Source organism: Acyrthosiphon pisum, chromosome A2 (genome assembly GCF_005508785.2).
Source record: "Acyrthosiphon pisum isolate AL4f chromosome A2, pea_aphid_22Mar2018_4r6ur, whole genome shotgun sequence".
NCBI classification, from domain to species: Eukaryota; Metazoa; Arthropoda; class Insecta; order Hemiptera; family Aphididae; genus Acyrthosiphon; species Acyrthosiphon pisum.
Genome location: NC_042495.1, coordinates 5,179,290 through 5,193,471, shown reverse-complemented (window position 1 = coordinate 5,193,471; position 14,182 = coordinate 5,179,290). Strand labels below are relative to the sequence as shown.

The window sequence follows — 14,182 nt, the reverse complement described above, 5'->3', positions numbered from 1 at the left end:
ATATTTGATACAGGATGATCTAAGTGTTATTATACGTATTATTGATTATAGACATTTTAGTAACAGTTTTAAATTAGAATACTAATAGTGTAATGCAAGTATTAAGATTAATTGAGATGTTCATGATTTTGACAAGATTATATTACAATATGCACTTATGCTATAATATTAATTCATATTCATATTAACTGGACGTCCATAAATCATTTGTTAAAAAACCGCTTCGAGCGAACAACAACCACTCAGGTCCCGGGCTTAGTTCTGGTTATGAAAAAACGAATTGCTATCATGAAAAAAGAACTTTACCATGCAATGTTGTTTTTATTTTTTCCTGACCACCAAGACAAAAAAATATGTTTTAAAATCCGTTATTATTTAAATTTGATTAAATTTTTTCGGAAATGTGATATCGAAAAAATAAAAATGATATTGCTCGTAAAAGTTCTCTATTTTTATAGTGTAAATTTGGTTTCTTACGTATAATACTGTACATAATTATTATGTCTGTATACCTATAGTCTCCTCGGTTCTTTCCCGCGTAAAACTTTTAAATTTATAATTACATAACAATTATCAATGGTACTAGTGTATTACCATAGGATAATTTATAAGTTACTTTGAATTAGCATTTAAATGTGACGTGTGATTAAAATATTCATTTTTCTTAAAATTGCCTGTATCAAACCCCTTGAAAAGCGAACATGTATGTCCTCTTAAAACATTCCTATAATTTATGGCCTCTGTACCTATATAATATACTTATCGCATACAGGTATAATGTGTATACTGTCAGGTTAAAGACATATCGCATCTATAAACTATGAATAATAACTATTATAATTTATAATTATACGCTGTAAGCATGATTTTGGTTATTTGCATATACATTTGTATATTTACCATTGTTTGTATTTTAAAATAATTATCATATCTCATAAGTACCTACCTATATATACCTATCTACTACTGAACTATATTATGCTTGTTTGTTGTCATATTTTTAAAACACAAGACCATATAAAACAAATTATATTGCACTATCTGTATATGTTAGAAATGATTGGTTCATTTCAATTGCACGTATGTGCCCTGTTGATTGTACGGTATACTGTATAAAAGACTCAAACGGCACGCAATGAGTTAAAAAAGGTAAAATTATAAATCATAAGAATACTGTAACCACATTTGTATTTCTTATGTAATCTTATATAGATACAGATCTTACTCCAAGTCGGGCATTTAAGTCTTCCACCCAATGATCATTTTGAACAAAATGCAGCTATGCAGGTATGATTTAATTGTTATGAGGTGATATTTTTAAGCAATTGTCGTTCAATTAAATATTCATAGGTACATTATAAATTAATATATACCAAAGGAAATTCAATTTCAGAAGACTTAAAAGGTAAAATGAATTTAAGATATTTAATATTTTTTAATTGTAGCTTTTATTGGATTGTTTAAAAAACATTATTAAATGATCGTTTTTTTAAAACTTCGAAAATAAATAAACTTCCCAAATAATCAACTTAAAAAATCAACATAAATTATACGTAAAAGCAAAAATTCATTGATATTGTTGTTTTTAAAAATTATGTGAAAAAAATAATCGTCCATAAGTCGTAACATATTAAACAGTATTTACTATTTATAATCAATGATATTATAATATTATGCAGGTAATTACTTGCAGCTGCTGTATAAATTTACCATAGTAAATAAACCAGTCATATCCGTTTATTGTACCTATGCGTATCGACGAAAAATGTGTAAAAAGAACTAGGCTCAGATGTGTCTATTTGATTTAAAAAGTCAGTCTCAATAATAATAAAAAAATAAACCCCAAAAAAAGTGAGACAACAGTGCCCAAGTAAGCGGAGCGAGACGATGGCCCAGCGTGCAACCGGATGACGGACCCAGTCTCTGCGCGTGTATCTCATGCCTTGTTAAAACTAATTTATGTTTGTTTTTCTCGTATGTATCCTTTGTATATACCCATTATATTTAAACCTTTTTACATTTAAACCTACTTGATATTACGTGTACCTATATACGCCGAGGAATACGTCGGTATACCTACGTAGGTATTATTAGGTATTATATTACACTATTCTATATATCGATTTCGGATAATAATCACGTACACTGCGCATTCGATTCGGAGTTAATGGTGTGCAGAGACAATTGCAGGTATATAGACCTATCTATGTAAACGCGCACACCGTGTAATATATTTTAATGAGTCCGCTCGTGCAAGGGGGTATATCATACGCATATAATATATATATATATATATACGCAGATACTTGTTAGTTGTTATATTATTTTGTTAATGATGTGCCTGGAATTGAAAAACTGTACGATTGTCGATTGCTGCAATAATAATACATAAAGTAGGCAGGTATCAGGTATATACCTCTGCAACTCCGACGATCGGGAAAAAATAATAATTGTAATAATATATAACACAATATCATCTAGGTAATATATTATTTACCTATTACCATTTATTTTTTTATTTTTCAAGACATATATTATGCTTATTGTATAATATAATTTCCTGTACAGATTGTACATTATTTATTCTTTTATTACTCCCCTAATAAAACAATCCTTGGAGGTTTTTCTTTTACGAAACGCGTGTCTTAAAATAATAATATATTCACATGTTTACATTGAATAACAATAATAACATAAATATTAAGATATATTAAATATTCTTAATCATTTTAAAATTGACTTGTAATATTATATAATTATACCAATGGTACCAGCTAGTATAACTATACAGTATACAACCAACTACCAAGGACAAACGCATGGGGTTTATTTTCATTTAAATCTAAAGACAAAAAATATCGAGCAATATTAATAATTTTATTTCATTTTACACAATCTTCAATATAAATAATAATACATTTAACAATATAGGTATTAATACTAAGCAATCCCCTCAATTATCCAATTCATCACAGCCGCCAATCTTCAAACCAAAATTTAGTGTAACTTAGATTTAGTATACAATTTGTGTAATTTATAATTTTCTCCCTGTAAGCCCAATGGCCTATGTTGCCGAGGGTATAAATAAAAATAAATAATATGGGTAGTATTAGCGTGATAAAATGATTGACATCAAAAACTAAAGCTTATTTGTATTTACTTAAAAAGTTATAGCTAAAACCCGGATATAAATGCTCTTTAAAAGTTAAAACTGTCATAAAATTACCCACATTTTTTTGATAAGCGCACGCAAGTGAGAAGAAAACGATGGTCTAACATTCAACATTTTTTACACTTCTTTATTTTAACCAAACTAACAATAACACAAAAACAAAATACCGGATTTAGGCACGCGCCATAAATGTAAAAAATATATTCGAAATAAACGCTATCAAGAATCAAGGTATAACTCCAAGTTCCAATAACTGATAAATTGTTAAAGGCACATTCAAACAGAAAGCGGGCTCGGTCTCTGTAAGATAATACAACCGGACCGCTGCTTGGTCGGCGTACCCATATATTTACCATGGCAGCCCGCTCACTGTTTGACCGCACCTTAATTAGCTGTAATTTGTTTGAGTTATCCTGTATAAGATACTTATATACCACATCCGATAATCGCGGTAGATAAATGAATACGTTATCGCATTCATAAATAGAACAATATTGACATTTGATACGGAATGAAAATTAGGTAGGTACTTACCCAAGATCTATTAATGCCACTATTATGAAAATAATATTTCTTGATTTAATATTTTTAATTTCGAAATTTACACTAAAAGCTTGTACAATATTTATAGTTAGTGAAATGGCCAGCTGAAAACCCTAAAATATGCAAAATAAAAGTATCACCTTCCAAGTATTTTGTTAGGTACGGTATTTGGACGTTATTCCTCCGTGCAGCCTTCCCCACCGTGGATTTTACCGGTACTGCACGTTTCCCCCCATGGACCGAGACATTTCCCCCCGGAATCAATAAGTATATATTTTTTTACACATAATAGGTAATAGGTTGGAAAAAATTTATCTATCGACTATCATCATTTATCAATGATTAATAAACCAAAGTAATGTGAAAGTATTATTGAATTGTATATTTATATATTAATAAATTAGGGTATTTATATAATTTGTACATTTATTGATTTGCATTGTATATTATTGATGTAGTGTGCAATCTATCTCTACTTCATTGGTGTAGTATAATGCCTTATTGTTTAATATTTTAACTTTTAATTTTTTGTCCGGGGGGGGGGGACGTCCTAGAATCGTTAGGTACGTACATGAAACGAATTAAGTACTTTAAATGCTGAGTCATACTCCAAACTCCTATAGAGCTACACCAAAAAAATGTACTTTGCATTAAAATCCGGGCCCTAATTACCTATAGCTAAGAAATCAGTTTACCGTAATGATTTTATAAATTATAAAATATATAATAGTATATAAGTATTATAGTCATATGTTTAATATTACTTAAAACTTAAAAGTTATACCTAGATAGGTATTAATAATTAAACTTTTTCATTAATATTTTTCTTAAATAATTAAATAAAAATTATAACAACTTTTGAACTCTCCCTCCCTCAGAGAAAAAAATCTGGGGCATGTTGTTGCCTGCTCCTGTACCTAACGCATTGTTTTTTCTAGGCGTCTATACATATTAAACGATTTACGAACGCCATTTGATTATTTTGAATCTATAAAATTATTAAGTATTGTAGGTGCTATGTTATGTGGTAGGTACATGGTTAGCAGTACGCCGTCAAAAACTGCAGTCAAGTTGTAAAACAAACTAATAATGGGACCACTGCAGAATTAGTCGAAAAATAAAATTAAAAAAACGCGCATCATAACGAACGACTGCACATTTTATTACGCGCGTGTACCGCACGCGGTACTCGTACAACGGATAACAATAAACATAATAAAATTATATATAATATGGTATAGTCAATAAACTAATAAAATATATAACACTATTACGCCAATACAATATTATACAAATACAATGATCTATATATATATAAATATATTACATAGTAGCTGCGGTGGTGTCCGTCCGGTCTTGGTCCCTCTCACTCCGTCTCTCTCATTCTCCTCCCCCGCCGACACATATTATACGCACACGCACTAATATACCACACAACCCCCAGTGGCGGCGCCGACCGTGTACCTATATATATATATATGTATATATATGTATATATTCACGCCCAAACCAGCAACGATGTTCTCTTTACCACCACCACCACCAACATCGGCCGACGTCTTACAGCGGAAAGAAGAGGGAAAAACACGCGTACGTACCTAAACGCGTAATAATAATAATAATATTATAAGACGTCCGTTTTATTCGATGTCACGGGCGTCTGTAGTGCACAGTCGTTCTTAAGGGTCGGTCGCCACTGCCGCAGCACGCGCACGTCCAGTACACACACCCTTGTCGATCACGGTCCGCGCCACTATTATAATATTACTCGACACCCACTCTTATAATAATATATTTAACAATAAATTACGATTGTTTTTTTGCGGACGTCTTCCGCACTTGTCCACTGTATTCCGCCGTACGACATAACATTATTATCGTATTAATATAGCACATCTAATTATTATATTATAAATTTATTCATTTATTTTATAAATACCTACAACTTAACCGTTTATCTCCGTGTATCGATTGTTTTTTTGTTTCTTTTATCGCTATTCTCGGGTGAGTTATTATTTTTATTTTTTTTTTTGAAAATCATATTATAGGTACTTCACCAATATATGTGTCCGTACATAGTATTCTGAAGTACCCGCACTGTGCATACCTCACCAGACTTAACATAATATTAATATTTTTGCAAAACAGTTTCGTATTAATTAATACAATTTTTTTTTGCGTTTTAGTCCGTTTGAGACGAAATGTGCCATACGACGATTTCCGGTACCGACGACGACGAAAACATGGACGAGATCTCTTCGACATCTCCGCCGCCGACAAACTCCAAGAAACCCGGAAAACTACACATCGAACCCCGGAAGGTATGGAAATTGTTTTTTGTTTTATTATTATTTTCGTATCGCGCCGTCCGACCTGCAGCGCTACGATGACTTATTATTGCCTATAGGTACGGTTTAAAATTAGCCGCGCCACGCTGTACATCACCATAGGCTATATTATTATTAAATACTCAATGTGAACTTTTTTTAATAATGCTAAACTCCTATATATAGATCCGAAAGCCGTTGATGGAGAAAAAGCGACGGGCAAGAATAAACCAGAGCCTGGATGAACTTAAACGAATCGTAGTGGACGCCGAGAAATTCGTAAGTACCTAAATATATTATGATATATCGTATAATAGGTACGTGTATACCTATACCGCGACACGTTAACGTTATAAATTAGTGTTTATTATATTATATACATACACGCAGATAGCATTAAATAGGTAATTCAATATTATTGTTGTCGCGGTCGACATCCACTTTTATTCGTCTAAATCCACATTAAAATATCATAAAAAATCCGCATTCTTACATGTTAAATTATTATTTATAGTCTTACGCGCGTTTATATAAAAGCGGCAAACGGAAATAGCCGGATTATATGACAGTGAGCATAGGTACCTATATAGGTAATCCTACCAAACGGATTAGTGTTCACTAACACATACTATTATGCATCATATATTATATTTTACGTGTCACGATGTATACATTGGTAAATTACGCGAGTATTTTTAATACAACATTTCTATTTACATAATATTTTATCTAAATTAGTACGAGAAAATCATATTAAAAAAAACCCGATATGGGTATACCGGGCACGCTCGTAAAAAATCAACATAACGGACCCCGCTAGATTAGGTATGCTCGAATTTTTATTTTATCTTTTAACACATCGAACTCTTTTTCAACTCACACCCTCCACATTGGATAATCTACAAGACTAGGCATAATATTAGGTAGATAAGGATTTTTCAGTTCGGGGGAGGGGGTATAGAAGGGTGCTCAGAATCGACCAAAGTCCCATTAACATTAAGGGGGTGTATATATTATATGTGTACATGTGTGATTTATAATAATTAGTATGAATGGTCATAGTCGTATTTAATATAACTATTATTAAAAAGTTTTTTGTTAAGCCAGGTACGTTCACGTGTACATATTATTTGAATGAAATAATTTAGTTATAATAGATCGAATAATCGAATTTTACCAATTCTGTTAGTAAAATTTTAAGCAAGTAAAAAATGTTCATAATTAGATTATTGTAAATAATATAATATCATGTAGGTACCTACTATTATAAGATAAAAAATTTAATTTAAAAAAACACCTAATATTGTCATATAGACCAATTACCTAGATATTATTTATAGTTTGTTGAACAGACTAGTCTACAGTTAATTTCTATATACTATCCCTGCAGTACCTTAGTAGTCGAAATATAATTATAAGGTTCTATTTGAAATTGGGCAATATTTTAATTTTAATAAAACATGTAGGTGATAGGTACCTTTATTTGGTTGAGGGAGAACTGGTGCATTTTTCTCTAGGTAGTTTGGTGGGGGGGAGGGATTCGTATAAAAAGGTACTTTTGAGGGCAATAGGTACACGCTCTGTTTATAGGTATCAAGTTATATCTCGACATCACGTCTAGTCGCGTGATGTACCTAAAAATATAGATTTGTGCATGAGCGCAGAGTTAAACAAAATGTTAGTACATTTATAATATTGGGCAGGAGAAGGGAAACCTCTTAATAGCTAAATATAATAATAATATAGGTATTAGGTACATAACCATCGATCATATCGACTATATAGCCTATAGTCAATTTTAAGGAGAATCGTTTCTTTATCTATTATTGTTATTGATTGATTGCAGGCCGGACAAGACCTCTCCAGAGTGAACAAATTGGAAAAAGCTGATATCCTGGAGATGACGGTCAGGTACCTGAAACGGAAGTCGACGGCCTCGGTGCCGTCACCGCCACCGCCCGGACCGGAAGTATACGCGGCTGGATACAGGCGGTGCATAGGACAGGTCCAAGAGCTGTTGGCCGAACAGTGGACGGACGAGCGGCGGCTAATGTCCGGTCAAAGGATGATCGAGCACTTGGAGTCGTGCGCGAGGAGGCTGAATAACGCGCCGGCGAACCGATTGTCGTCGTCTACGTCTTCACCTTCGGACCAACCGCCAAACACCAATGTCACCGTCATGAGCAGTAATAACGTTTGCTCTTCGTCGTCATCTTGCTCGTCCGACGAAGATGATAGTGGCGCGGCGACGGAGGACCGTACCGCGACAGAGTTACGCCGAGACGCCACCCCCGCAAAGTTGATGTGGAGGCCTTGGTAGACAACCGCTGACCACATCACACCTGTTTTCGCGCTCTCGTTTGACATACGTTATTCACCATCGTAATGTAATAATTATTAATAATTGTATGCCGTTACTGTACCTGTTCTCCAAGACTTTAGTTCGTAAGACATATTGTAAATATTAAATATTGTATCCCGGCGATAATGATGATTATGTTTTTATATCTGAAATAATAAGACAATCGATCGAATCGTTATCATTTCAATAGTCGTTTTATTATTCGTTATTAGTTATTTAGTTATTACAATCATTTCAAACTGGTATATAATATTATATACATACTTAACCTATACAACATCACATATTGGTCTAAACGTAAAACAAAACGTTACAATAAAAGTTCACTGTGCACAACACTATTCACCGAAACAAGCTGCAGCTCTCCGGTGCGAAAATTGACGTCATTATTGTTGTTACTGTGTACCTAGTTAGGTGGTCTGGTGGTATATCGTTATTGCTCGTACGACGTATATAATAATTAAAAAGGCACGCCGTTCAGGACTGTACAAGAATAGTAGGTAATCGAAACAATGGACATTTTGACTGATGTTAAGGTAAAAAAAAAATAACAAAACAAATAAATGAACGTTTGTAAGCTATCATAGCAGACAATTGTTTAGGTGTAGTCGTGTAGATAATTGAACACATAAAATATCAAATAATAAATTCAAAGGAAAAATGAGCATATTAGGTATCTAACAGTTTCCTCATTATAGTGCTGATCATATAATAGAAGGTAAGTTATATATTATCATATTGTTTGTGTAATTGTGTTTCAGAGTCAGAGAGAGCTACAGTAGCTGGTGACAACAGTTCTAAATATTAAAATATATATAATATATGTATTAAAAATGAAAAAAAAAAAAACATTTACAAATGGAATGGTTTAAAAATGTTTAAATTATACAAATAATTAGGCCCAAAAACCTAATATATTTTTGTAGTATCCATTGATAATTAAAACATAAATAATAGGTGAAATGTGCGCATTCAACATTTTGGTTACTGCGTTTTTAATCATAGGTTTATAATAATTAATAAATGATGTATCGTTAATAACAATTAGCCCAATAATAATTATAATAATAATATTCAAACATAATCTTATATATTAAATAATTCATCATTACAGAAAAATAATAGTTTTTTGACTATCCCTTACTTTATAATATGTATTTAATGAGATATTTTAGTTTGCCTAATTAAACAATTTATTAATTTTGAGTAATTATTAAATTCATACTAAACATAATGAGATAGATGTATCATTAGAATCATATTATATAGTAGACTTAAAAATTAATACGTAAAAGTTTATCTAAATAAGTGTGTATAAAAACACGAGTGACAAAAATAAAATTATCAATCGTGCTTTCATACATATCCAGATTTTACCACTATTCGTACATTTCAAACACATTTAATACTTCAACAGAACTAAACTTAACACTTTGAATTAAATTATTCTAAAATAAATAAATAAAAGCATAACCTTTATGGATCATAAAAAAAAATTATCTTTAACAATAAAGTAATTTAATTAAAAATGTTTTTTTTACTTCAAAACATTAGGTATGTACGTTTATGATAAATATTCTTAACTTATTAAAGTCTTTTTTTATTGTATACATATAAAATTCAAGAATATTTGTACAGGCAATTTGACAATTTATTACAATTATTATAAACACTATTACAGCACTTTAATTTAAACTTGAAAGAATAAAAATTCAAAGTATGCTACCACTATAATTAATATTGTCAAATACCATTTCTATAACAAAGTACAAACATTAACTTCATTAATCATTTTTATACTAATTACTTTTAACCATTTCCATATAAAGTGAATTCATAAATGTAAGTAAAAATTATATACTACTAAGTTGGAAGTAACAGTATGTAAACGACAAAATGTAAACTTTGAAAAAATTATTTTTTATGACTTAAATTGATACAATAAGAGGATAAAAAATAATTTATATAAATGATTATAATATGTTACAATTTGTATCGCATAATAAGAAGATATATGAAATCAATAATTTCTAATTTTATAGTTTTTACGAGAACTGTAATAAAATTTATGTTTGACCATGAATAGCAATTATTATATATGACTGATAAATTAAATGTTTATATATTTAATTAACAAATAAGTACTGTAATTATTAAAAATGAAAATACTGTTTTTTTTTTATAAATAATACTATTATAGCATTTCTATATATCATAATACTGAATACATTAATATTAAACAAATATCAATAATTAATTTAATAACAAATGAATTATTCACATATCATTTAATATTTAATAATAATAAAAATACAATAATCTTATTAAAAAATGAAATTAATCAACATTTTTTTTTTAATTTTTGAATGCTACAATAAATTCTAGAAAGTAACATTTGTATAGTCATTTACACTAATGTAAATGGACTAATAATTACACAATCACTATTTTTACAATAAACTTGATAATTTATTTTAGTAAAAACATAATAGGATTAAAATTAGCTAAATAATATGTTTCGTCAAAGAATCTAATAAAAATAACTCATTGTAACAATATTTTTGAATATTTAGAACGAATATAATAATAAATAAATTATAATATAACAAAAATGTTTAGTATAATAATAATAATAATAATAATAATTATAAACTCCAATATTTGGTTACCTGGCATAATATGTTTTAAAATTGCACCCAATTAGGATTAGAATTTCCGCCTGGTTGAGAAGTATTATTTGCAGAAGTAAATTCACCCCAATTATTTGGATTTGTAGATTGATGCGATGGAGATGACGTTTGTGAAGGCGGTGCCGGAATGGTTTTTATACTGGATGAGCCTGGAGGTGGTGGCAACAGTCCTCCAACGCCCGAAATTGTCGGTCGAGGTTTAGCCGCCTGCTTATTAGCAACTCCTTCACTGCCATCTTTTTTCTTAACATACGAAGAAGTTAAACTTAATTATTAATAATTTCATAACATCAAAAAATTTAAGCTTACTGTAATTTTCATATTGATTTTAATTGTTTCGCCTTCTTTGAATTTTAGATCCAATTCTTGTTTTGGTTCATTCTTTTCCTTAGCAATTTCTTCACAGACTTTAATTCTTTTAAAATGATCTTGTAAGGCAACATTTAAATCAAAACTATCAGAACGATCTCCAAATCCAAGACCAATAAATGCAGCACGACCTGATTTGGATAATAGAAAGTAATTTTATAAAATATTGAAATGAGGTCATAAAAAACATACCATTTTCATCTTGGATGCGTACGACAAAGTATCTAGACGAATCAGATACAGACTCAAGTGCCACACCTGGGTACTGTTCAATGGGACATTTGGCAAATAATTCACCATTGTTACGGTCTTCGAGTTTAAGAGTGCATGCATCACCCACACTGACAATCCTCAAGCGGCCTGTCCAAGTTGGTTCAGCGAGATTCCAATCGGCCGCCCTAAAAATAAATTAAACATAGCATACAGACAACCGCATAGTACAGCACAGACATGTGAATTGTTGATTTTGTATAATGTTTTTAATTGCGAATCGCAATCATCCAGTGCTAGTATTGACCATTGTCAAATGCCAAACTAATCCGAATTAAACTATATTCACCTGTATCCTCTGTTGGTGGTTCTCGGCGGTATTTTGAAAACAAACACTTCGTTTTTTACCAACAATATGCTCTCATAAGTGTCCATGATTTCTTTTAAAACAAAACTATATAAAAAACTTATAAAAAAATAGGATTCAATTCATTCAATATAACAAATAAATGTATTGTTCTTCTTGTAATCGTGTTAAAAAAGTATATCAAATTTGACTTTATCACTGTACAGTGTACGTTGTTTTCTTTTTAGTCCATGAATCGTCCATGGGAGGCTCGGAGCACGGCGTAGATAATATTGTGTGGTTGAGAGAAATCATTGATTAATTTTACTCCATGACGATTTGTATGAAATTTGAATAACCACATAATTAACAACCACTGTAGATTTAACAACTATAATTACATCAGGGGAGGTATTAATCCCCAATCCCTCGATCACATTCACGCGAAAAATAGTACTATAGGTACATATTGCAAATATGTAGTCATACTCATAGTTCTATTTGATATTTAATATTAGGTAGGTACTTATTTAACTATTATTATAATATAGAATGTAGAATGTAGATGGAAGAAAACAATGGAGAGTGTAGTAGGTACAGGCGTGGATCTAGAAGTGAAAAAAGGGCGGGCCTTTAGGTACTTCAAGTACATAAAAGAATAGGTATTAAATAATTATAAGTTATTAGTTATTGTTATAGATAGGTACTTATTATAGTATTGTTACATTGTTTTTTTTTTTTAAATTCTGTTCTATTGACCATTAGTAGATATTATTACCCAATACCCAAATGTATATTTATGGGTAAATTGTCTATATTATACCGGTGCACAGGACCGGATAAATAGTGTTGGCACTCCCATATTTTCCAATATTTGTCTTAATTTACTCTAGAATTTATAGTTTCGCATTTTTTCATATTTGTTGGTGTAATTTTAAATTGTGAACGTCTTATAAATTCTGAGCGGAGTGTTGAATGTATTGACTTTAGTTTTACAATGATGTGTGGTTCTTTTTACACGATAAAAGTAGTGGTTTGAGTAGGTAGTAAAAAATATGTCGTAAACTCGTAACTCGAAATTATGTTTCGATTTTCAACATCAGTAACTTTTCTGCTGAGAAAGTAAATTTAGTTGGTGCCATTCGAGACGTCAAATATGATAATTTTTAGTATAATAGGTATAGTTTTCAAATGCGTCAGGAAGAAAAAAATCTCTGACTTCCAGGTTGAACCAAAAAATAAAATGACACTACGGAGAGCATAGTATCTCGTCGAGTTGGGTATTTATGAGTACTACCTATAAATTCCGTGGTACATATTTTGTTGTTACAAAATTGTGAATGTCTACATCATAACTCATAATATTACGGAACTTCTGAAACTCTGAACGTCGCATTAGAGCAATGTGCCATGTGAGTTGTGATTATTATAGTGAGTAGGTAGTGCTTAGGTATTGAGTAGGTATTCTTATTCTATGAGATAGTGACTAGTATTGACAAATGACAATCGACTATCGAGTTATAATAACTATTAATAGGTACTGACAATAATAAACTCAAGGTTTTCAAGAAGAAAAAAGGTGGGTAAGTGGCATGTCGCTCTGGTGTACAGTAGTTACAAGTGGGTCACTGTATAATGGATAGTATTAAATTTGATTTCAATGATATATATCACTGTATAAGAAAAACGATTCTGAGCGGGAGACGGTTTGTCAGTCTAGATATAAGACATAATATTATACATTTATATCTATGGTATAAAAAAAAATTTACCTATAATAGATACCTATCATAAATTCCAAATTAATCATATCACATTATCTATTAGATACTTATTACGCGTTATACATCAACAAAAAAACCGTGATACTATCATAGATATATAATAGTGTACTTTATAAGTTTCAAGTACCTACCCACGAATAGTATTATACAATCACAACAAAATAATTAAAATAGTTATTCTTGGTTTTTTAATATGTAATTTCGTCCAAATTTGAACTTAAAATGACTATAAAAATAAACTGTGCTTATGTATTTCTTAGAATTTTTGGTAACAGAATTAAATATTTACGTGGAATCTTGTTTTAAATTTTCAACCCTTAGATATAAAAGTTGAACATTTTATAAATTTTTAACTACAAAATAATTATTCAATTTTAAA

At 30.6% G+C, this 14,182-nt stretch overlaps 2 protein-coding genes across 4 annotated transcripts; one reads left to right on the top strand and one right to left on the bottom strand.

Moving 5' to 3' along the window:
* The first annotated feature begins 5,028 nt into the window (after window positions 1-5,028).
* Window positions 5,029-8,591, top strand: LOC100169277 (hairy E protein-like). 2 transcript variants are annotated; one of them, XM_008182611.3, is made up of 4 exons: window positions 5,029-5,305; window positions 5,902-6,036; window positions 6,229-6,321; window positions 7,889-8,591. In XM_008182611.3, the coding sequence occupies exons 2-4, from the start codon at window positions 5,917-5,919 to the stop codon at window positions 8,360-8,362; spliced, it is 687 nt and encodes a 228-aa protein (XP_008180833.1). In that variant the 5' UTR covers window positions 5,029-5,305; window positions 5,902-5,916; the 3' UTR covers window positions 8,363-8,591. The 2 variants fall into 2 exon arrangements, with proteins under 2 accessions (XP_008180833.1, NP_001155821.1); NM_001162349.2 differs by lacking the exon at window positions 5,029-5,305 and adding an exon at window positions 5,385-5,719.
* A 508-nt stretch (window positions 8,592-9,099) lies between these two features.
* On the bottom strand, window positions 9,100-12,217 carry LOC100167223 (NECAP-like protein CG9132). Of its 2 annotated transcripts, NM_001293378.1 has the most exon segments (5): window positions 10,678-11,218; window positions 11,221-11,337; window positions 11,404-11,594; window positions 11,656-11,861; window positions 12,023-12,184. In NM_001293378.1, coding segments are annotated over 5 exon segments (654 nt in total). In that variant the 5' UTR covers window positions 12,109-12,184; the 3' UTR covers window positions 10,678-11,164.
* Window positions 12,218-14,182: the final 1,965 nt, after the last annotated feature.

What these genes read in the sequence shown, in the direction of transcription:
- LOC100167223 (XM_016802622.2), bottom strand. Translation starts at nt 12,108, where the DNA reads ATGGACACTTATGAGAGCATATTGTTGGTAAAAAACGAAGTGTTTGTT. An exon ending in ACCACCAACAGAGGATACAG is followed by an intron (nt 11,862 to 12,022) that starts GTGAATATAGTT and finishes ATTTATTTTTAG; the next exon opens with GGCGGCCGATTGGAATCTCG. An exon ending in ACGCATCCAAGATGAAAATG is followed by an intron (nt 11,595 to 11,655) that starts GTATGTTTTTTA and finishes TATCCAAATCAG; the next exon opens with GTCGTGCTGCATTTATTGGT.
- LOC100169277 (XM_008182611.3), top strand. Translation starts at nt 5,917, where the DNA reads ATGTGCCATACGACGATTTCCGGTACCGACGACGACGAAAACATGGAC. An exon ending in TACACATCGAACCCCGGAAG is followed by an intron (nt 6,037 to 6,228) that starts GTATGGAAATTG and finishes TCCTATATATAG; the next exon opens with ATCCGAAAGCCGTTGATGGA. An exon ending in TAGTGGACGCCGAGAAATTC is followed by an intron (nt 6,322 to 7,888) that starts GTAAGTACCTAA and finishes GATTGATTGCAG; the next exon opens with GCCGGACAAGACCTCTCCAG.